The sequence below is a fragment of the Henckelia pumila genome, chromosome 3 (genome assembly GCF_033568475.1).
Source record: "Henckelia pumila isolate YLH828 chromosome 3, ASM3356847v2, whole genome shotgun sequence".
Classification (NCBI taxonomy): Eukaryota; Viridiplantae; Streptophyta; class Magnoliopsida; order Lamiales; family Gesneriaceae; genus Henckelia; species Henckelia pumila.
In genome coordinates, this window is record NC_133122.1 from 41,914,340 (window position 1) to 41,937,225 (window position 22,886).

Genomic DNA, 22,886 nt, shown 5'->3' on the forward strand with positions numbered 1-22,886 from the left:
TCAGATCTATCTTCGAATACACTGAAGAACCTTGCAGTTGATCAAAAAGATCGTCGATTCTTGGTAGAGGATACTTGTTCTTGACCGTCGCTTGGTTCAACTGGCGGTAGTCGATGCAAAGTCGCATAGAACCGTCCTTCTTCCTCACAAAAAGCACTGGTGCACCCCAAGGCGATACGCTAGGTCGGATGTATCCTTTGGCAATCAAATCTTATAATTGTTCCTTCAATTCCTTCAATTCTAATGGAGTCATACGGTAAGGTGCTTTCGAAATGGGCTGAGTACCTGGCGCAAGTTCAATGCTAAATTCGATGTCTCGAATAGGCGGTAAACCAGGAATCTCGTTTGGAAAAACATCAGGAAACTCGCTAACCACCGGTATCTCGGACAACTCAAGGCTAAACTTCTGAATATCCAAAGCATAAATCAAGAATCCCTCTGCTCCTTTCTGAAGTAAACGAGACATGGTTAACACCGAAATCAAAGGAATTTTGGATCGAGAACCCTTATCGAAAAACTTCCAATCATCTGCCATCTCAGGCCTGAAGCGAACAACTTTCTGAAAGCAATCTACTGTCGCCCTATACTTGGTCAAAGCATCAATCCCGACGATACAGTTAAAATCAGATAATCCAAGAACAATGCAGTCAATCTCAATCGAATTCCCTTCGGATTCTAACACACAGTTACGGACCAATCTCACCGAAACAGTCTCTCCACCCAAATGTGAAGTAATAGAAACAACATCAGATAAAGGCTCAATAATTAAATCATGCATCACAACAAATCTTTCAGAGATGAAACAGTGGGAAGCACCCGTATCAATCAAAACAAGCGCAGGATAACCAAAAATCGAACAGTTACCTGCTATCACGTCATTCGGAGCTGCATTGGCTTGATCCTCTATCAAGGCAAACACCCTCGCCTGCTGTCGTGGAAGTTGGTTCTGGTTCTGATTACCTCCCTGACGATTCTGTTGCTGAGGCGGAAAAGAATGGACTGCAGAAGTTGATCTCTCGGGCTGAGCTGGCGGTCGTGAAGAACTGCCGCTCTGAGCTCTATCGGATCCTCGCTGAGGACAGATTCTAGCAAAATGACCCGGCTGCTGGCAGATGTTGCAACTACCAAACACGCCTCGACACTGATCACTCGGGTGACATCCTCCACACTTGCTGCATGAAGCTCCAGAAAACACAGACTTCTGTCCAGAACTGAATTGTCTAGAGCCACTGGAACTCGATGAACTGTTACCAGACTTCTTAAAATTCTTCCCCTTCGGCCGATACTGATCTCGCCTGTTTCTGCCACTGTTGCCTCCCTCAAACCTCTGAGGTTGATTCGACTGTTGAGACGGTTGGTACTGATACTGAGCCTGTTGAGACTGAAACTGAACAGGCTGGTCCTGAAAAGATCTCTGCTGCTGCTGAGGAGCTACCTGATTACCTCGCTGCATCAAGAATCCGGCTTCGGCTCCCTTTGCTTGATCCATAGCATCAGCGAAGTTGTTGGGTCTTCCGGTATTGAACAAGGTAAATATCTCAGGGTTCAATCCATTGATGAAATGGTCGGCCTTGGCTTCCTCGTTATCTGCAACGTGAGGTGCAAACCTCAAGAGACTGTCAAATTTGCTCACATAGTCCTCAATGCTCAAGTTCACTTGTTTCAGGTTCGCAAATTCGGCACCCTTTTCCTTTCGATAATGGACAGGAAAGAAACGCTTGAAGAACTCAATCTTGAACAAGCTCCAAGTGATGGCGGTGCCTCGGTTCTCATTCGCTCTCTTGGTCGTGGTCCACCAATTCTTGGCAACACCCTGCAACTGATGACTGACTAACCTGATTCTGCGGTCATCGGTGTAGTCGAGGGAATCGAAGAGCTCATCCATTTCATCTAGCCAACTTTCACAAGCAACGGAGTTCTCGGTACCCGTTAAAGTAGGCGGTCGAAAAGATCGGAATCTCTTCAGAAGAGTCTCCATCGGGGTCGCGGTTGCATCAAACTTATCCACTCCTGTACTATCCTGATCAATCAGAGGAGTAATAACTGGCAGCGGATTCTCAGTAGAAGGAGGAGTCAAAGGTGGTTGATTCCTTCTCAAAGATCGTCGCGGTGCCATCTGATACCAAGAGTTAGGACACAATATCTCAGACTTATTCTCAATCTCATAACCTCGGTGTCCAAAACTCTCCTCTGAGTACTCATTAATCTCAACGATATACAATGACAGATATATATATATCACATAATTCATGCTTTATAAATTAAATCACAACTCATGTATTTCAATTAACTCAAGAATCAATAAAGCATGCTCGCACGTATTTAAAAATAATCATTTAAATAAATCAATCACATGCGAGAGTTCAATTCATGCGGACTCGATCTACCCCGCTCACTCTAGTTCAAATTCAAGAATCTTATCTCTCTGATACCACTTAATGTGAGACCCCGTTTCTAATCTTCTAAACTCGAATAATTAATCATAATCGAACACAATAAGCCACGGAAAACGAATCAAAAGTTTTTTTTTTTTAAAAGCCTCGCGCCCGTGCGAGGTCATCACCTCGCGCGCGCGCAGGCTACGCGAACTGAGACTCGCGGAGATACTCGCGCCCGCACGAGAATGGAGCTCGCGCGCGCGCGGGCAAAATCTCCCGAGCCTCTCAAACTCCCTGCGCGCGCGCGAGGTGTTGCCTCGCCCGCGCGCAGGCAAAATGGGCAGAGGGGTCGAGGAGCCTGCGAACAACCAACAAGGCAATTCTAAACATTCCAAGTTCAAACATAATACAAATCAATATTTAGAACATACCAAATCTAGGTTCTGCCCAAAATACAATAACCAGTCGAGTTTCATAAATGAGTTCCACCGACTCAACAAAACTAATACAATTCCAAATAGACTCGACCCTACGACCCGGAGTCTCACTTCTATCAATCTCACCCCCAAGCTAACCAGGACGACTCGGTCCAGCTCCTGATCCTCCTGTTGCCAAGTTACACATACAAAACAAAGACAACAGCCGGAATAATCCGGTTAAAAATATAATTTCTAAGTAAAAGAGACATGCACTCAATATCAAATAAACACCTCAATCGAAATGTGTCAACATAAATCATAACATCAAAATGATGTTGAATGAATGCATGGATTTAAAAGTCAATATTATCAAGTCAGATAATCATAAAATCGATCGGTACTCGGTTGGGATCCCAGGGTCAAGTCTTCACGACAACTCACCGACGCACCCTTTCGGGGTGGAAGTCGATCAACTCGATCCCCTAGACTTCAGAGCAACTATAAGAAGTATTCTAGCAATTGGAAAAACTCGAAATCCAAAGCCACTTCAATATAGCTCTCTAAAACGTCTCATTTCAAAACGAATCGAAAGTCAGCTCAATATGAATGCAAGTGCATTAATAACTAAATCAAGTTCACGCAAGCAAATAAACAAGCGGTATGTGATTTTCGTGAACTCGAGAATAAGTCGATCTCGAGTATTCTTTCCCATTCATTTCAATGTCAACTTTTTACCTTTTTCTCGAAGCTTCAATCAATCCTGTCAAACAAGAGACAACTCGATTCAAACTCTAAGCAATTCGAAACTCAAAGTCGATAAATCAAACAATCTATACCGTCTTCCAACTCTTCGATTGGTAACCGATCTCCAAGTCCTCCAAATCCAATCTCTAACCAACTGTCAAAACATCGAGACACAGATTCGATATCAACTCGGAGTTCAAACTTAAACAAATTCGATATACAAATCAAACTGAACCAAAATCGATAACTCAAACTCGATTTCGACGGCATAACGGTTATAAATCGACTATCCGTAAAAACTCAAATCATCCAACAACATCACAATAACTCAATCATCATAACAATCCATCAAAACAACTCAAATCCAACCTCAATCAAAAATCACCATTTTCGAAAATATGCCTCTAAAATCATATAAAATCCAAACTTCGCTCTTTTTCCAAACCGACTTCGAATACACGATCTATACTAGCTCAAGAACGACATACTCCAATATTATCAAATTCTGACAACTCAACAAAATCGAAGTTCAAGAGATCGAAAAACTTACGTCTAAACGGAGCCCTCATTGTGGGGATCGTGAATCTCAACTCGGAAATGAAATCTAACGGTCGGATCGAGCGAATCGAGCGGAGAGAAAGCTTGAGAAATCGATTTGGCTATGGCTTCTGGGTTTGGTACGTTGAATGGAGAGGAAGGAGAGGGGATGAAATGATGGGATTGGCCACTTGCATCTAATAATAATATATAAATCCAACTTTTGCATTTCAGTCCTTTATTTCTTCGAAGATGCAAAGTAGCCCCCTGCGAAATATCAAAATGATCCTCAAATACTGAAAACTCTGATTATCTCAATTAAGCTCGCGACTGTACGATTCCCAAGAGATTCCTTAGGTGACGTGGCCCGCCCCGCACCGCTGATCAAGGCTATCATCGGACGATCAAGATCAATTCAATCCTCTTATAAATAGGGCGGTAAAAAACTTTATTTTTCACTTTTACAGCGTGGGCGTTACTCTGTCAAAATTCCGTGAGCTACCCCGACCCGAGCTACTATTCCCGTTTCATTTCTGATCAGTCAATTATCGAGCTTCTCTTTCATACTTTCCGACCAACCAAATTCTTCTGTAAGTTTCTTTGTTTTGAATATTAAATTAAGATGTCTTTCCCGGACAAAAATATTGTCCGGGAAATAGTTGCTTTTATCGAATCTCCTCTTCCTCACGAAGCATCCGAGCATTCTACCTCTTCGGGGTCAGATGCCGACCCGAGTCCTGCCGAGACTCGGGATGCCAAGATGCGAAGGCTTCACACCCTTAGGACTGATGAGGCCCGACTGAGATCGGAAGGCAAACATTGGTTCCAAATCCTAGCCTCCCACCTTAGTCCAGATATAGGCCCAAACATTAGGGACAAGTCAGACATGCCTGATACTTATGATTTATTGCTCCCGCGTCGCAGGGACCGGGCTCATAAGCCTCCTGAAGGATACTTGAGCTTTAGCCTAGATCAAGTAAAAATGGGCCTGAGGTTCCCCATCCCGACCATCATTTTGGCCCTGTGTCAATATTTTTGTATATGTCCGAGCCAACTTACTCCTAACTCCTTTAGCTCGATATTATCCTTAGAAGTTTTATTCTGTTTTTTCCGAGTCCCCTTAGACATAGGAAACTTCACCAAATTTCTTCAAATTAAGAAAACCGCCCCGGGTAGGTTTTGCATTTCCCTCCGATCTGAATACCAATTTCTAAAAGGGAAACCAAGCTCCCACAAAAGTTGGAATAATAGATATTTCTTTGTCCGACCCGAGCTCGAGCAGCCCTGGCTATGCCGTTCAAACTGGGCTATGAATTTTATTTCTCCTCATCTCCCTGCTCAGCCCAGCCACAATTTTACCAACTTCTTGGCCACCCTTTCTGTTAAAATCTTTAATATTGAGAGCTTGATCAAGGATGATCTCTTATGCACATATGGCTTCTGTAGAAAAGGAGTAGAAGTCCAGGGTGATTTAGGTAGGAATACTTTATCTTTTTAAGAAATTATTCTTTTACCTTCCTGAGCAGACATATTTATTGTTTTTTTTAGACGAAAGAATAAGACAAGCAGAAATGACTGCCGATTTCCGAGCTGCAGCCAAGAGGTTGAAACGTAAGAAACCCGAGGCCTCCTCGGAATCCGCTACGGAATCCGATCAGCTTATTCCTGATAAGCAGTCCAAGAAGTCTTCTAAGAAGGTTCGGGAAGATGAAACCCCGAGTAAACGAGAGCCCAACTTCCAAGCCAGCACATGTCCTCATGGAAAGGGGAAGGAGAAAGTTTTTATTGATCTCGGGTCCCTTCACGAGCACATGGAGCGGGGTGATCCTGATCATCCGTACAGCCCGGGCATTTCTTTCTTCGCCCGTCCAGACAAGACCGGGAGTTTGAATATTCTGCAACATATGGTCTCTACTGAAGACCTAGATATAGTCCGGGCGGTCCAGGACATGGAGGCGGAGGAAGCCTTGGCCTTGTCTTTCATGCAGGTAATTTCTTGTAATTTTCTTTTAGCACTTTTTCTTATTCTCCTACCTTTGGATAATATTTTGAATTTTCATTTGTAGACCATGGTCTGGGCGGGAGAGGTCACTGCTAGATGTTACAAGGCCCGATCCGACCACTCTCTGAACCAAGATGCTCTAGTAAAGCGGATAACCGTATTGACCAAGCAGATTCGTGATCTAAAAGACGCTCACGATCAGGAAGTACATGACATGAGGTCGGACATCGAAACAGCACAGGACGGTTGGCATGAGGCCAAGAAGCGTATCACTGAGCTCGAGGCTGCTCTGGCTGCCAAGGACCAAGAGTTCGAGGTCGGATGGTCAAAGAGGAGGGAAGATTTTATCAATTCCTCCGATTTTGCTGACCTTTGTGCTGAGAGAATGTGGCCTTCTTCAAGGATGGCTTCAAGGGATGTTTAGCTCAGATCCGGGCTGAGGGCTATTCTGAAGCCAAACATCCGTTCTCCTCCCTCGATTCTGCCAAGGCCTTGGATGAGCTACCTGATGAGGAAGAGAAGACTGAACAAGAGGAGCCCGGGCCGGAGGGAGAAAAATCCGGGCAGAAGGAAGATGCCGCCCCTTAGTCCTTTTTTCTTTTAATGTCGAAAACAATGTCCCGAACAAGTTCCGTTTTAAGACCTTGTGCGGTCTTCTTTTTGATATTTAATCTGTTTCGTATCATTAATTATGAATGGATGACCCGTGTTGGGTGTATTAATTGTTCAAAATTTTGCCGAGTACAATAGTGATTCCCGAGCAAACTTTTCAAAATACCGAATAAATTCTCGAGCTGAAATGTTAACAAAATTTTGCAAAGTATTAAATAACTTCCCGAGCTGTAATTCTAAAAATTTTGCTAAGTATTGAATAAATTCCCGAGCTGGAATTATGACAAAATTTTGTTAAGTGTTGCATAAATTCCCGAGCTGGAATTATAACAATTTTTTGCTAAGTATAAAAGTAATGCCCGAGCTGGAATCTTTTAGGACACCCCATTAATGTGAGATCAAATCTGATCACATAATACATGGTGAGTACCGAACTGACCAGGTTTTGATTTTGACCACGAATGGCGTGGTAAGTGCCGAGCTGGTCGGGCTTTAATTTGACCACGAATGGCGTGATATATGCCGAGCTGGTCGGGCTTGGATTCTGACCACGAATAGCATGGTATATGCCGAGCTGGTCGGGCTTGGATTCTGACCACGAATGGCGTGGTATATGCCGAGCTGGTCGGGCTTGGATTCTGACCACGAATGGTGTGGTATATGCCGAGCTGGTTGGGCTTGGATTCTGACCACGAATGGCGTGGTATATGCCAAGCTGGTCGGGCTTGGATTCTGACCACGAATTAGTGGTATATGCCGAGCTGTTCGGGCTTTGATTTGACCGTGAATGGCGTGGTGGGTGCCGAACTGGTCGGGCTTTGATTTGACCACGAATGGCGTGGTGTGTGCCGAACTGGTCGGGCTTTGATTTGACCACGAATGGCGTGGTATATGCCGAGCTGGTTGGGCTTTGATTTTGTAATGTTCGACCAAAATATGTCATTATTTCATTAATTATTTCAAAAAAACAAAATATGTAAAGGAAATAACAAAAAGAAATGAACTACTACTACTACCCAACTGAAAAAAAAAAACAAAAGTAATGAAATAACTCACAACCCTTCACTACCATTGGGCAGCAAGTCTGACCGGGCCTCTAAGAATAATATTTCTTCTAGTGTTGAGCATTCCACGGTCGTTTTCCTTGTTTTCCTTGTGCATCTTCCAGATAATAGGCAGCTATTCCTGCTTTCCCCACCACCTTGAAAGGTCCTTCATATTTTGCATCCAGTTTCCCTCTCTCCCCGTGGTGCTGGATTTTCCTCATGACCAGGTCTCCCTCTTGAAAGGCTCGGGGGTGAACTTTTTTATTATAGGCTCGGGTCATTCTCTTGCGATATGCTGCTAACCGAACTGCTGCTCTAGCTCGGTTTTCTTCAATCAGGTCCAAATCCATGGCCCTTAATTTATTGTTGTCAGGACCGTAGGCTATTATTCGGGCGCTTTCCTGTCCAATCTTGGCAGGAAGGACTGCCTTAGTCCCATACACCATATTGTATGGTGTATCATTCGTCCCGGTCCTTGTGGTGGTTCGATAAGACCATAACACGGACGGAAGTTCATCCACCCATTTTTCCTTAGCTGAATCTAGCCTGGTCTTGAGTGTTTGCACGATAGTTCTGTTAGTAACCTACACTTGCCCATTCCCTTGGGGATAGGCAACAGATGTGTAAATTTGTTCAATCTTCATCTGCTTGCACCAGGCTTGGACCTTAGAACCACAGAATTTTCTTTCATTGTTTGATATGAGCCTGCGCGGTATTCCGAACCGGCAAACTATATTTTTCCATAAGAAATTTAGCACTTACTTTTCCGTGATTTTTGCCAAGGGCTCAGCCTCGACCCATTTTGAAAAATAATCTACTGCTACCAACAAAAATTTGCTCTAACCCGTACTGACTGGGAACGGTCCAACAATATCCATTTCCCATTGATCGAAAGGACAGGCGGCTACTACCGCCTTCATAAATTCTGCAGGCCTCCACTGTAAATTGGCATGCCTCTGGCAATTGTAGCATGTGTTGACCAGGACGGAAGCATCCTTCTTCATAGAGGGCCAGAAAAAACTGGCCAGAATAGCTTTCCGAGCTAGGGCTATGCTACCCAAGTGATTCCCACAACAGCCTTCATGAATCTCTTGCAAAACATAATTAGCTTCATCCGAGCCAAGACACTTGAGAAGAGGTTGAGAGAATGACCTTTTGAAAAGTATTTTGTCAACCATCGCAAAACGTAAGGCTCTTCTTTTAATTTTCCGAGCCTTCTATTCGGGAACTCATCCTTAGTCAGATATTTGTGGATGTCATACCTCTAATCTCCTTCAAGTACGTCTGCTATTATGTCGTCCAAACTTTCAAGTTGGGATACCAGCTCTTTCCCCTTTAGTCCGGGCTCGGGTGGCTCACCCATGGAACTTGCGAGACCAGCCAAGTGATCGGATTTTGTGTTTTCAGTCCTCGGTATCAATTCCATGGTGAGTTCGGTAAAATCTTCCTTGGCTTTATCCAATGCTTGAGCATATTTTATCATGTTTTCATTCTTAGTTTCAAACTTTCCCTTGCTCTGTTGTATGGCTAACTGTGAGTCGGAGTATACCGTTGAAAGAGTGGGTGCCCGGTGAGCCAACTTGTGGCTAAGGGCTTTGATGACTCTTTGTATAAACAATCTTTTGTTTAATATAATTTACACTTTTATTAATGGCAATGACTTTATCTTTCTTCATATTGTTATATTGTGATATACTATTGTTGTTTTGATAAAGACCTTGAATATACTATAGTGTATGTAAGATGTGGTAGTACATGGGGATGACTATCATGAAACACATCTTATAGTCACTGTATATTCTAAACAGTTCCTAGTCGATTGAGCCGTCCGTTAATAAGGATAAGGATCGCTCGAGATTGAGACTAGCATTTGCGATGCCGAGTACCACGTTTCATTGGTATGGAACATAGAGATGTTCAAAGCATGCAAATGGATATTCATACGATGAATGATCGAACTATCCTATCCGGACTTTCCAAGTGGTTATCACTTATCGAGTGGATAAAGTCCGCGGTTTTGGTTGTACACCATTAGTCCTTACTACTTGAAACATCATTGAGACTCTATATGCTAGTACTGTACTTTGACTCGTTTACCGACTCTATTGGGGTCATCAGGTGTCGGGATTGGGTACAGTTACGACACATATAGGAGTCGATGCTTTGTTGTCAAGGATTCACCACATACTTGCGAGTGTGGATATCCTATGCAATATGAGGAGATATTAGTGTGACGAATCTCTGGCCAGAGTACATGATGTGTTTTAAGAAATGGTTTCTTAGTAGCACATGCGATGTCACTATTTGATCTTCAAGATGCATTGCATAGTTATCGAATCTCGAACGACTCTCGATTTACCAATGGTTGTTGATTCGATCGGGATATTTGGATGAAGGGACCGTACTGTACGCTAACCAAAATCTATTGGTTCTTGCAGCCACTATCAGTGATACCTAGGGAATCATGGGGCGATGTTGCTAGGCGCTCTTACCATGATTCGATGGGCAAGTCGGAAATTGTTGTTCCGAGTCACAAGGAGTTGTGAGCCCACGGCTAGCTGTATCCCTGAACCATTGAGGGTAACACAGAGTAATGGATTTTTAATCCCCATTGAGATGGTTAAATTTAAAGAGTTAAATTTAATGAACAAAGAAGTGAGACTTCTTATTTAAGAGTAGAGGGAGTAAGATTTCCTAAAATGACATAGGGATGGGCATTTTTGGAAATCACTGAATTCTGATTCAAAAAATTTATCTTGACTCTAAAAGATGCAGAAATGGTTTCTGCGAACATTGGTGAAATTGGTTTATCAATCTGAGTCACGATGAATTTTATATTAATTTCTGAACATGCGGGCTTTGCTTGCCAGACTTGAACTTATGACTAATGGGCCCTAAGCTGTTAGCAGCCCACATTATAAATAAGTTATTGCAGTACAGAAATTACACAACAGAGGCTCACAATTTTCGAAAACCCTAGTTTTCTCTCTAAAAGTGGCCGCCCCCCTCCCCTCTGCTCGGGAAAATCCAGCCTGTGAATTTTGAATTGCAGTCTGGTTTAACGGATCAAATTCGTTAATTCTCTTCGTAGAAACTTCTGATAGATTTTCTAGTGCAATCTATCAGAGGGATTAAATCTCTGTTCGTGGACCTGATTGAAGAACAGTTCGTCCATCAGTTCCTGGGATATACAACAAGAGCAGAGTAATCTGTTGGTGTCCATAATCTCGATTCGAGATTGGAGGTAAAAATTTATAATTGTTATTTAATTTTTACACACACAATTTAATCGTAAAGTTTTGATACCCATTATGGAATTGTTCCATATAAAATTTTAAACTTCCGCTGCACCGGGTATCAATTCTGATTGATCTGATCACCGTTCTCCAACAGTGGTATCAGAGCCAGGTTGCTCAGATCAAGCGATTAAATTAATCGATTGTACAAAAAATTTTTAAGCCTCGGTTTTTGAAACAAAATAAATTTTTAAAATAAAATTTTTTTTTTTCGGGCAAAACACGGGCAGCGATTGGTGCCCGGGGGGCAGCGATTGGTGCCCGGGGGGCAGCGAGGGTCGCTGCCCCGGGCAGCGCACGGCGCTGCCCATGGGCGGCGACGTGATCGCTGCCCGGCCCGAGCCCCTTTTGGGGCGCGGGCAGCCCGGGAGCGTCCCAAGCGGCCCGCGAAAATTAATTTTTAATTTTAAAATTAAAATTTTAATATGTTAAAATTCTATTTTTGGTCCGATCGAAAATTGTTTTTGATTGGTCCACGAGGCGTCGGATCGAATTGTTCGAGTCCGAAAATTTTAAAATTGATTTTTGGATAAATTTGAATTTTTTGAAAATTTATAGATTTTATCCGTTAAATCAGATTTTATGAAATTAATTATTTTTGGTACAATTGATGATAAGATATGATCTTGTGGAAATATTGAGTAAAATATGATTTTATGTATAAAATTGGATTTTATATGTAAAATATGATTTTATTTGATAAAAAGATAAAATATGATTTTGTATGTAAAATAAGATTTTATATATGGAATATGATTTTATCCTTTTAATTTAAATTGCCATTGCATGTTATCCAATAAATTAATTTGGAATTAAATGTTATTGGATAAGGATGATCGATTGTCATGACCAATTTTGTAGGTGTATGTTAGGAATTTACATTTGTTTTTATTGTTGTTGGATTTATTAATGGGTCTGGTTTATGGCCCAATATGAATTGTCATATGTAATAAAAGTGGGTCTGGTTTATGGCCCGTTCCCACCCCTTGAAATGTATCCCCTACTTGTCATGGTTATTTATTGTAAATACATTAGACTTAGTGGGAGATGAAGATTTGAAGACGGAGGTGGGCCCAGCAGACAATAAAGACTGAAGAAATGTAAATTGGAAGCTCAATGTAATAGGATTGCATTGCATACCTGCATATTACCTAGGATTGGACTTAGACTCGTGATTGGCAACCACGGGTCGATTAGAAATGGAATCGATCATCCTATATAATATATGATATTATAGTTGTATGCATGTTTTAGACAAAATTGTATGAATCCCGCAAGCATACAAATTTTAAAATGATGAGACAAATTTTCAAAATTAAAATCCCTCATTTTAAATATGATTTAAAATTGATATCAAGATAAATAAAGGAAATTTAAATATTGTTTAAATGTTCCTACCTTCCATCAACGATCAATGTATGAGATGCTACCCGCGGATACGGTCCGGCTCATATTATTGGAGGGGGCCCGTTCGTCGGAAAGCTGTACATTGGATCGACACATGTTGTAAGTTGGGTGGAACTCCCATGGGATCGGCTCATATTATTGGGGGATCCACATGGCGACCGTCCATCACAACTTAATATTGATGGGTCATCTTGACATGTCACAATAATCGGCGTCATATTATTGGGCCCTTATTGGACATGAGGTAAAAACGTGGAGGTTGCTTTGGAAGCAATTGGGCTCTACCTTTTGAAAATTATGGTTGGCTGATATTATTCGGGACCATAGTTTGTCAATTGGACTCCATGTTCCCACTAAGAAAAATAGTTTCCCGTTTTCACTAGAGGGTAGTGAAATCGTTAAAATAGTGGGAGTGAGATTCATAAAATAAATTTTACCTATTTTATGTCTTAGTAAATTAATTAAACAATCACTGATAATTGTCTGTTTATTTTCAGTATTTCATAAAAATGAATTCGTGCAATCCACTATTCTCTATCCTCGAACAAAATAAATTGACTGGCGCAAACTATACGGAATGGTTCCGTAAGTTGAAGATTGTCTTGACCTCGGAGAAGATGTTCTACGTGTTAGAAAAATCTCCTCCGAAGGAAGCACCAGCTGATGTAAGTCCGGAAGAGTTGGCCAAACTTGATACATGGTGGGACCATGATATCAAGGCCAAATGCTATATGCAAGCCTCGATGTCTGATGAACTCCAGAGGCGATTTGAGGATACCGTGAATGCTGCTGACATTCACGTACAACTCAAGGAACTTTTTTGGGCTCAATCGAGAGCTGAAAGGTTCGCTACTGTAAAAGAGCTAATGACGTGTCGCATGCGTGAAGGGACTTCGGTCCGTGATCATGGGGTACGAGTGATTTGGCTCATACAGAAGTTGGTAACGCTTGATTTGGTGTTGGAGCATGAACTCAACGTGGACTTATTACTTCTATCTCTTCCTTCTTCGTTTGACGGATTTGTGGTGAATTTCAATATGAACAAGATAGAGGTCTCCCTTGAAAAGATGGTCAATATGCTTGTAACATATGAATCCACTTTAAAGAAGGATAAACCGGCTTTCTTGGTGGGCTCCTCTTCTTCTGCTAAGAAGGGGCCAAGTACAAAGGGTAAGAAACGTTCTGCCCCACCCAAGAAAACCGGACCCGAGAAGAAGAACAAGACAACGACTTCAAACATGGAAAATTCCAAGGATGTTTGCCATTACTGCAAGAAACCCGGTCATTGGAAACGTAACTGCAAGAAATATCTAGAGCAGTTGCGAACTGCGAAGGGTATGTTCTATATTGAAATAAATGTTTCACTTAATACTACTTCTTGGGTATTGGATACCGGATGTGGATCTCACATTTGCAATGATTTGCAGGTGATGACAAGAAGTCGCAAGCTTAGAATGGGTGAGACCCAGCTGAGGCTCGGAAATGGTTCCAAAGTTGAAGCTAAAGCTGTGGGAGATGTTTATTTAATTTTGCAGAACGATTTTAAGTTACTTTTGAGAGATGTTTTATTTGTTCCAGATTTGATTAAAAACATTATTTTTGTTTCTATGCTTGATAGAGATGGTTTTTCTTGCAATTTTGTGAATGAGATTTGCAATATTTACAAGAATGAATGTTTGATTGGAAATGGACAACTTGAAAACGATCTATATAACTTAAAATTAAAAGACGTTCCAATAAATTATGTTGATAAACCGGTAACAATGAACAAAAGGAAAATCGATAGTCAAAACCCGACAAACCTTTGGCATGCTAGGCTAGGTCATATTTCCTCAAGGAGGATGAACAAGCTAGTGGGAGAGGGCATGTTTGATATGTCTGATATTAACTCTCTATCTACTTGTGAATCCTGCCTGAAAGGAAAAATGACTAAATCTCTTTTTAAGGGGAAACCTGAGCGTAGTCAAAATCTGTTGGATTTGATCCATACAGATGTTTGTGGTCCATTTAGAATTGGTACTCAATATGGCCACACCTACTTCATTATCTTTACTGATGATTATTCTAGGTATGGGTATTTATATTTAATGAAATATAAGTCTGAAGCATTTGAAAAGTTCAAAGAATTCAAGGCTGAAGTAGAAAACAAGCTAGGTAAAAGTATTAAAGCACTTCGATCGGATCGAGGTGGAGAATACTTAAGTACCGAGTTTTTGGACTATCTGAAAGAGAATGGGATTTTCTCTCAGTGGACTCCTCCTATGACACCACAGCTGAATGGTGTATCGGAGCGTCGTAATCGAACTTTGTTGGACATGGTTCGATCCATGATGAGCTTCACTGAGCTTCCACCTTCGTTTTGGGGCTACGCGCTTGAAACGGCAGTGTTGTTGTTGAACAACGTCCACACCAAAGCAGTGGACAAAACACCATACGAGTTATGGAATGGCAAAGCTCCTAAGTATTCGTACTTGAGGATTTGGGAATGTCCTGCTTACGTGAAGCAGACAGTGGGAGATAAGTTGGATAGTCGATCCACCTTATGTTATTTTGTAGGGTATCCGAAGAATTCAATCGGATATTATTTCTATCATCCTGCTGAAACAAAGGTGTTTATTTCAAGGAATGCCACCTTCTTGGAGAAGGAGTTCTTATTGGATAAGAAAGGCGAGATGATGGAACTCGAAGAAATTCGAGAAGAATCCGAAATACAAAATAATGATCCTACACCTCAGGAACCAATGATGGACACGCCTATACCTAGAAGATCCGAGAGGACTTCTAGACCTCCTATTCGATATGGTCTTCTTCTTGAAGGGGATCAAGATGAACCCGATGTTGGATGTGATCCAAAAAACTTCAAGGAAGCAATTTCTGATGCGGATTCAAATTTATGGCTTGAAGCTATGCAGTCGAAAATAGATTCGATGCATACAAACCAAGTTTGGTCTTTAGTAGATCCTCCCGATGGAATTGTTCCAATAGGGTGTAAATGGATCTACAAGAGAAAGCTTGGGCCTGATGGTAAGGTATTGACCTACAAGGCGCGATTGGTGGCGAAAGGTTATACTCAAAGACAAGGAGTTGACTATGATGAAACCTTTTCACCAGTTGCAATGTTCAAGTCCATAAGAATCCTTATTGCCATAGCTGCTTGGTATGACTATGAGATATGGCAAATGGATGTGAAGACTGCATTCCTTAATGGAAACATTAAGGAAGAGATCTATATGACGCAGCCTGAGGGATACACATCCATGAGAAGCGAGCATAAGGTATGCAAGCTTCAGAGATCAATCTATGGTCTCAAACAAGCATCAAGAAGTTGGAACCAGAAATTTGATGAAACAATAAAAGATTTTGGTTTCATCAAGAACCCTGAGGAACCGTGCGTGTACAAGAAAGTAGTTAAGGATGCTGTGACATTCTTAGTACTTTATGTTGATGACATCCTAATCATTGGGAATGACGTAGGGATGTTGCAGTCAACAAAGATATGGTTATCAGGTAGATTCTCGATGAAGGATTTGGGTGAGGCATCCTATATTCTAGGGATACAGATCTATAGAGATAGATCTAAGAGAATGATAGGACTCACTCAATCAACCTACATCGACACCATATTGAAACGGTTTTCAATGGATGGGTCCAAAAGAGGACATCTACCTATGTGTCATGGAGTTTCTCTATCCAAGTTTATGTGTCCCAAGACTGATGAAGAGATAGAGAAAATGACACATGTACCATATGCATCAGCCATAGGTAGTATCATGTATGGGATGATATCTACCAGACCGGATGTAGCATTTGCTCTGAGTGTCACGAGCAGATATCAAGCTAATCCCGGTCAAATGCATTGGAAAGCCGTGAAGGACATTCTTAAGTACTTACGAAGGACTAAGAATATGTTCATGGTATATGGAGGAAGAGAACTAAAATTGGAAGGCTATACCGACTCTAGCTTCCAAAGTGACGTGGATGACTCGAAGTCAACCTCTGGATTTGTGTTCATGCTCAATGGTGGTGCTGTCTCTTGGAAGAGTTCCAAGCAGGACACCACAGCGGATTTCACCACTGAGGCAGAATACATTGCAGCATCAGCTGCTGCTAAAGAGGCCGTTTGGATGAGGAATTTCGTCCAAGAGTTGGGCGTCATTCCTGAAGTTGTTGGTCCAGTCCCGGTGTACTGTGACAACACGGGTGCCGTTGCTCAGGCAAAGGAACCAAGGTCTCATCAAAGATCCAAACACGTACTGAGGAAATACCACATCATCCGGGAGATCGTGGAAAGAGGAGACATCACTGTCGAAAGAGTGGCCTCTGCAGACAATATCGCTGATCCACATACTAAGCCCTTGCCAGGACCATTATTTGACAAACATCGCGAAGCAATGGGTCTACGTAGTATGACTAGTTGGCTTTAGGGCAAGTGGGAGATTGAAAGAGTGGGTGCCCGGTGAGCCAACTTGTGGCTAAGGGCTTTGATGACTCTTTGTATAAACAATCTTTTGTTTAATATAATTTACACTTTTATTAATGGCAATGACTTTATCTTTCTTCATATTGTTATATTGTGATATACTATTGTTGTTTTGATAAAGACCTTGAATATACTATAGTGTATGTAAGATGTGGTAGTACATGGGGATGGCTATCATGAAACACATCTTATAGTCACTGTATATTCTAAACAGTTCCTAGTCGATTGAGCCGTCCGTTAATAAGGATAAGGATCGCTCGAGATTGAGACTAGCATTTGCGATGCCAAGTACCACGTTTCATTGGTATGGAACATAGAGATGTTCAAAGCATGCAAATGGATATTCATACGATGAATGATCGAACTACCCTATCCGAACTTTCCAAGTGGTTATCACTTATCGAGTGGATAAAGTCCGCGGTTTTGGTTGTACATCATTAGTCCTTACTACTTGAAACATCATTGAGACTCTATATGCTAGTACTGTACTTTGACTCGTTTACCGACTCTATTGGGGTCATCAGGTATCGGGATTGGGTACAGTTACGACACATATAGGAGTCGATGCTTTGTTTTCAAGGATTCACCACATACTTGCGAGTGTGGATATCCTATGCAATCTGAGGAGATATTAGTGTGACGAATCTCTGGCCAGAGTACATGATGTGTTTTAAGAAATGGTTTCTTAGTAGCACATGCGATGTCACTATTTGATCTTCAAGATGCATTGCATAGTTATCAAATCTCGAACGACTCTCGATTTACCAATGGTTGTTGATTCGATCGGGATATTTTGATGAAGGGACCGTACTGTACGCTAACCAAAATCTATTGGTTCTTGCAGGCACTATCAGTGATACCTAGGAAATCATGGGGCGATGTTGCTAGGCGCTCTTACCATGATTCGATGGGCAAGTCGGAAATTGTTGTTCCGAGTCACAAGGAGTTGTGAGCCCACGGCTAGCTGTATCCCTGAACCATTGAGGGTCACACAGAGTAATGGATTTTTAATTCTCGTTGAGATAGTTAAATTTAAAGAGTTAAATTTAATGAACAAAGAAGTGGGACTTCTTATTTAAGAGTAGAGGGAGTAAGATTTCCTAAAATGACATAGGGATGGGCATTTTTGGAAATCACTGAATTCGGATTCAGAAAATTTATCTTGACTCTAAAAGATGCAGAAATGGTTTCTGCGAACATTGGTGAAATTGGTTTATCAATCTGAGTCACGATGAATTTTATATTAATTTCTGAACATGCGGGCTTTGCTTGCCAGACTTGAACTTATGACTAATGGGCCCTAAGCTGTTAGCAGCCCACATTATAAATAAGTTATTGCAGTACAGAAATTACACAACAGAGGCTCACAATTTTCGAAAACCCTAGTTTTCTCTCTAAAAGTGGCCGCCCCCCTCCCCTCTGCTCGGGAAAATCCAGCCTGTGAATTTTGAATTGCAGTCTGGTTTAACGGATCAAATTCGTTAATTCTCTTCGTAGAAACTTCTGATAGATTTTCTAGTGCAGTCTATCAGAGGGATTAAATCTCTGTTCGTGGACCTGATTGAAGAACAGTTCGTCCATCAGTTCCTGGGATATACAACAAGAGCAGAGTAATCTGTTGGTGTCCATAATCTCGATTCGAGATTGGAGGTAAAAATTTATAATTGTTATTTAATTTTTACACACACAATTTAATCGTAAAGTTTTGATACCCATTATGGAATCGTTTCATATAAAATTTTAAACTTCCGCTGCACCGGGTATCAATTCTGATTGATCTGATCACCGTTCTCCAACAACCGTAGCTCGGGAGACACCAAGGTTCCGAGCAGCCTTTAGTCCGAGTAGAAGTGCCTCGTATTCCGCTTCATTATTGGATGCTCGAAAGTCCAACCTTATTGAGATGTTTGTTTCCTCACCCCAGGGCGATAATATCACAATCCCGACCCCGCTCCCTGTTTGACAAGATGATCCATCTACAAATATCTTCCAATGGTATTCTTGTTCTAACTGGACAGTCTCTGCCAAAAAATCAGCTAAGGCTTGAGCTTTAATGGCAGTACGGGGCTCAAACTTTATTTCATATTCACTTAATTCTGTAATCCACTTGATCAATCTTCCCGATACATCTGGATTGGCCGCAATTTTTCCCAGTGCGCTATTGGTAAGAACTGTGATCGGGTGAGAGAGGAAATAGGGCCTTAGTTTTCGAGCTGTAATAACGAGAGCCAGAGCTAACTTTTCCTGTGTCATGTAGTTAAGTTCTGCTCCTTTCAAGGCATGACTGACAAAATAAACAGGTAGATGATTTACCCCATCCTTCCTGACTAAGACCGAGCTAGCAGCTCGGGGTGTGACAGCTAGATACACAAAAGCTCTTCCCCCTGTACTGGTTTGTTTAGTACCGGTAGCTCTTTTAGATATGTTTTCAGTTCTTGAAAATATTTTTCACTCTGTTCATCCCACTCGAAGTTTTTATTTTTTCTGAGTGCTTTGAAAAACAAAAAACTCCTGTCTGCCGATCTTGATATGAAACGAGCTAGGGTAGCAATTATTCCCGACAACCTTTGCACCTCCTGAACGTTTTTGGGCAATTCCATAGAGATAATAGCTTGAATTTTCTCCGGGTTAGCTTCAATTCCTCTCCTGGTAACCATGTACCCTAGAAATTTCCCGGTCTGAACCCCAAATGTACACTTGCTCGGATTTAACTTTAATCGATAATCACGTAGCGTTTGGAATGTCTGGGTCAGGTCGGGAATTAATTGCGTAGATGTTCGGGTTTTGACTAGAATATCATCCATATATACTTAGATGTTTTTGCCTATCTGTTGTTTGAAAACTTTGTCCATTAATCTTTGATAAGTGGCTCCAGCATTTTTGAGCCCAAAGGGCATGACCACGTAACAATAAGTTCCTGTAGAGGTGACAAAACTCACCTTATCCTGATCTTGCTTGGCTAGGGGAATTTGATGATACCCTTGATAAGCGTCCAAAAAACACAATAACTCATGCCCCGAGGTAGAATCCACCAACTGATCTATCCGGGGCAAAGAGTAGCAATCCTTTGGGCAGGCCTTGTTCAGATCACGAAAGTCTACGCACATGCGCCACTTACCCGAGGACTTGGGTACCAGGACCACATTTGACAACCAGGTTGGGAAGTATACCTCTTGAATGTGTCCAGCCTTCAAACGTTCCTCCACATGTTCCTGAATCATAGCATCTTTTTCAGGCCCGAAGTGTCGTTTCTTCTGAATAATAGGGCAATAGTCCCGTATAACATTTAGCTTATGCTCCATTACCTCTCTTCGTACTCCCAAGAGGTCGGATACGGACCATGCTAAGGCATATTTGTTCTTCATCAGACACTGTATTAACTGTTCTTTAAGAATAGGTTCTAGCGTCCGAGCGACCCTAACCGACCCAGTTGGGGGGCAGATCATGATCTCTTCACACTCTTTCTCAGCCGTAACAGGGGCGTTTTCTTCCAATAAATTTACTTGTTCCCGATCTCTAGGCCCGGGTCGATCATCATAATTAACTTTGGTTGCTTTTTGTTTTATTTGTACTTCTTCTACATAACACTTTCGAGAAATCTTTTGATCTCCTTGAACCTCGCCAACTTCATTACCCACAGGAAATTTGATCTTTTGATATAGTGCTGAAGCCACGGCCATGAATGTAGTCATGGCTGGTCTTCCCAAGATAACGTTGTATGCTGATGGTGCATCTACGATAATAAAGCTGACAATCCGTGTTTTACTAGTATGGTCTTTGCCCAAAGTGAGTGGCAAATTGATTAATCCAGTAGGTCGGATGGCATGACCTGTGAACCTGAACAATGACGTCACCACTGGTTCTACCTTATATTCTCCCAAATCCATCTGGTTTATTGTCTCCTGGAATAATACATTGACCGAGCTCCCGGAGTTCACAAAAATCCGAGCCACCTCATAATTGGTGACTAGAGCTCGAATAACCAGTGCGTCATTATGAGTAGTATCTGACAAGCCCTTAAGATCACCCGGGCCAAAGGAAAGGGTCGGGCCTGTCCTCACCAACTGGTCGACTATCTCCATGTTGCTCAGTTTCCGACTAATTGTCTTCCTTGCCCTATTGGAATCTCCATCGGTCGGTCCCCCAAATATCATGTTGATGACACCTTTCGTGGGATGGGGTGGTCCTTGGTTATTCCCAGGCTGATTTTGGTTCGAACGCTGGAAATTTCCCTGCGGAGGCCCAGGTCGGGGTCTGGGAGCATAATGGTCGGGACCTTCGTGACTCCTCTTATTCGAGGAATATCCTTCTTTTTGTCGTGCCAACCTATCCTTCATCCCTGGCTCCTGTTGAATTATTCTCTCAATTTCTTGCTCTAGCTGACGACAATCATTAGTATTGTGCCCATACTCATTATGAAAGTCACAGTACTTATCAGATTTTGGCCTACGGGGCCCCTGCTCACTCCATGGAGGTCTCTGTAGAAGTCTCCTTTCTTCACATATTCGCATGGCCTGAGTTTTACCCATCCTTAGAGGGGTGAAAGAGGTGAATTGCCCAAGCAGTTCGGTTCGGGGAGATGGTCCCATCCTCCGTGGTGTGTTAGGGATCCGGGTATTCTTCGGACTCGGTGGCCTGTCCATCCCACTATTCAAACGGGAAACTTGTACTTCCTCTAGATTCACATATTTCTCGGCCCGAGCAAGCAATTTATCATAGGTAGACGGTGGTTTTTTGATCAGGGATTTAAGAAAATTCCCGGTTGTAAGTCCTTGGGTAAAAGCACTGATGAGCAGATCATTGGTGGCAGTAGGTACTTCAAGGGCCAAGGCACTAAATCGACGAATATATACTCGCAAATCTTCTTGACCTTGCTGTTTGATGGCAAAAAGACTGAGAGTAGTTGTGGGGTGCTTTTTGCTACTAGCAAAATGGTGTAGAAAGGCTTTGCTGAAATCTTTAAATTCCGTGATATCCCCTGGACGCAATAGGTAGAACCATTGTTGTGTTGGTCCTACTAAAGTATTGAGGAAAACTCGGCACTTGATTGGATCTGAATATTTGTGCAGCAGTGCAGCATTCTCAAAACGAGATAGATGTTCTTCCAGATCCCCTTTTCCATTATATTCCCCAACATGTGGAAATTTAAAGTTTTTGGGGATTTCGGATTCAAGTATCTCAGCAGATAAAGGAATATTCCGGACTAGCGTGGCTAGATATCCGGACTGTTTCTTCTTCAAGAGCTCCATCTCTTCTTTCAGCTTCTTGATCTCCTCTAATTGCGCGGTCTGATCTGGTGGTGGAGGAGGGATATTGGCCGCCCTTGCAGCCATAGCCTTTTCAACAGCGACCGCAATCAGGTGCTCCATCTGCGCATCTACTCCATTCGTGTCAACCATCTTAACTCTGTTTCTTCAATTTTCCACAGACGGCGCCAATTGATGATGTCGATTTTTTCCTTCGGGTTCGGTATGATAGAGCGAATCTCTAAATCCTCCACAAAGTGTGTCAGGTCGGGCCTCACATGCACTGCACAGACAAAAGCTGAGTTAGGGGGCGTCGAAGGTGATTTCGACGTGACCCCTCCGATGCCTAAGTCAGTGCTCGAAAGTGAAAGAGCTTGACAAAAAGTAAGAACAAAAGAATATGAGTGCGTGAGTGTGTGAACAGGAAGTGAATAGGAGAGATGAATTAATAAACCATGAACCATACCTGTATTTATAGGGGCTTGGAGGGGTAGATTACCTTGTCAAGGTAGAACATGTGTTATAGTAGAACTCTACTCGGGTAGGAGTCCTAACCAAGCAAAACTCTAACATCAATTTTAAAGATAGTATCAAATCTTGAATTCATAAAATATTCTCCTTATCTGTTAAGGATCTTCATGTACCCGATAGTAGTGGAAGGTTCTAGATATTGGGCCCTTCCTGGGCTCGGGTCGGGTTCCGCCCGTATCAGTTAGGGC

The 22,886-nt window shown here is 42.1% G+C and overlaps 3 protein-coding genes across 3 annotated transcripts; all 3 read right to left on the reverse strand.

Moving 5' to 3' along the window:
• Window positions 1–7,806: 7,806 nt before the first annotated feature.
• LOC140888557 (uncharacterized) lies at window positions 7,807–8,916 on the reverse strand. The gene is made up of 2 exons (XM_073296249.1): window positions 8,593–8,916; window positions 7,807–8,322 (listed from the first exon to the last, which is right to left on the reverse strand). The coding sequence occupies exons 1-2, from the start codon at window positions 8,914–8,916 to the stop codon at window positions 7,807–7,809; spliced, it is 840 nt and encodes a 279-aa protein (XP_073152350.1).
• A 9,787-nt stretch (window positions 8,917–18,703) lies between these two features.
• On the reverse strand, window positions 18,704–19,578 carry LOC140888559 (uncharacterized). Its single transcript, XM_073296251.1, has 2 exons — window positions 19,487–19,578; window positions 18,704–19,310 (listed from the first exon to the last, which is right to left on the reverse strand). Exons 1-2 carry the CDS (start codon window positions 19,576–19,578, stop codon window positions 18,704–18,706), a joined length of 699 nt encoding a protein of 232 aa, XP_073152352.1.
• Window positions 19,579–19,731: 153 nt separating this feature from the next.
• LOC140888560 (uncharacterized) lies at window positions 19,732–22,320 on the reverse strand. The gene has a single exon (XM_073296252.1). It carries the CDS (start codon window positions 22,318–22,320, stop codon window positions 19,732–19,734), a length of 2,589 nt encoding a protein of 862 aa, XP_073152353.1.
• Between the last annotated feature and the right edge of the window lie 566 nt (window positions 22,321–22,886).

Bases quoted from the DNA above. Each gene is read 5' to 3' on its own strand.
- LOC140888557 (XM_073296249.1), bottom strand. From the start codon at position 8,916: ATGGTTGACAAAATACTTTTCAAAAGGTCATTCTCTCAACCTCTTCTC. The intron at 8,323-8,592 runs GTCAGTACGGGT...GGGCAAGTGTAG, and splicing joins ATATTGTTGGACCGTTCCCA to GTTACTAACAGAACTATCGT.
- LOC140888559 (XM_073296251.1), bottom strand. From the start codon at position 19,578: ATGGTTACCAGGAGAGGAATTGAAGCTAACCCGGAGAAAATTCAAGCT. The intron at 19,311-19,486 runs GTTGTCGGGAAT...TAAACAAACCAG, and splicing joins AACGTTCAGGAGGTGCAAAG to TACAGGGGGAAGAGCTTTTG.
- LOC140888560 (XM_073296252.1), bottom strand. From the start codon at position 22,320: ATGGTTGACACGAATGGAGTAGATGCGCAGATGGAGCACCTGATTGCG.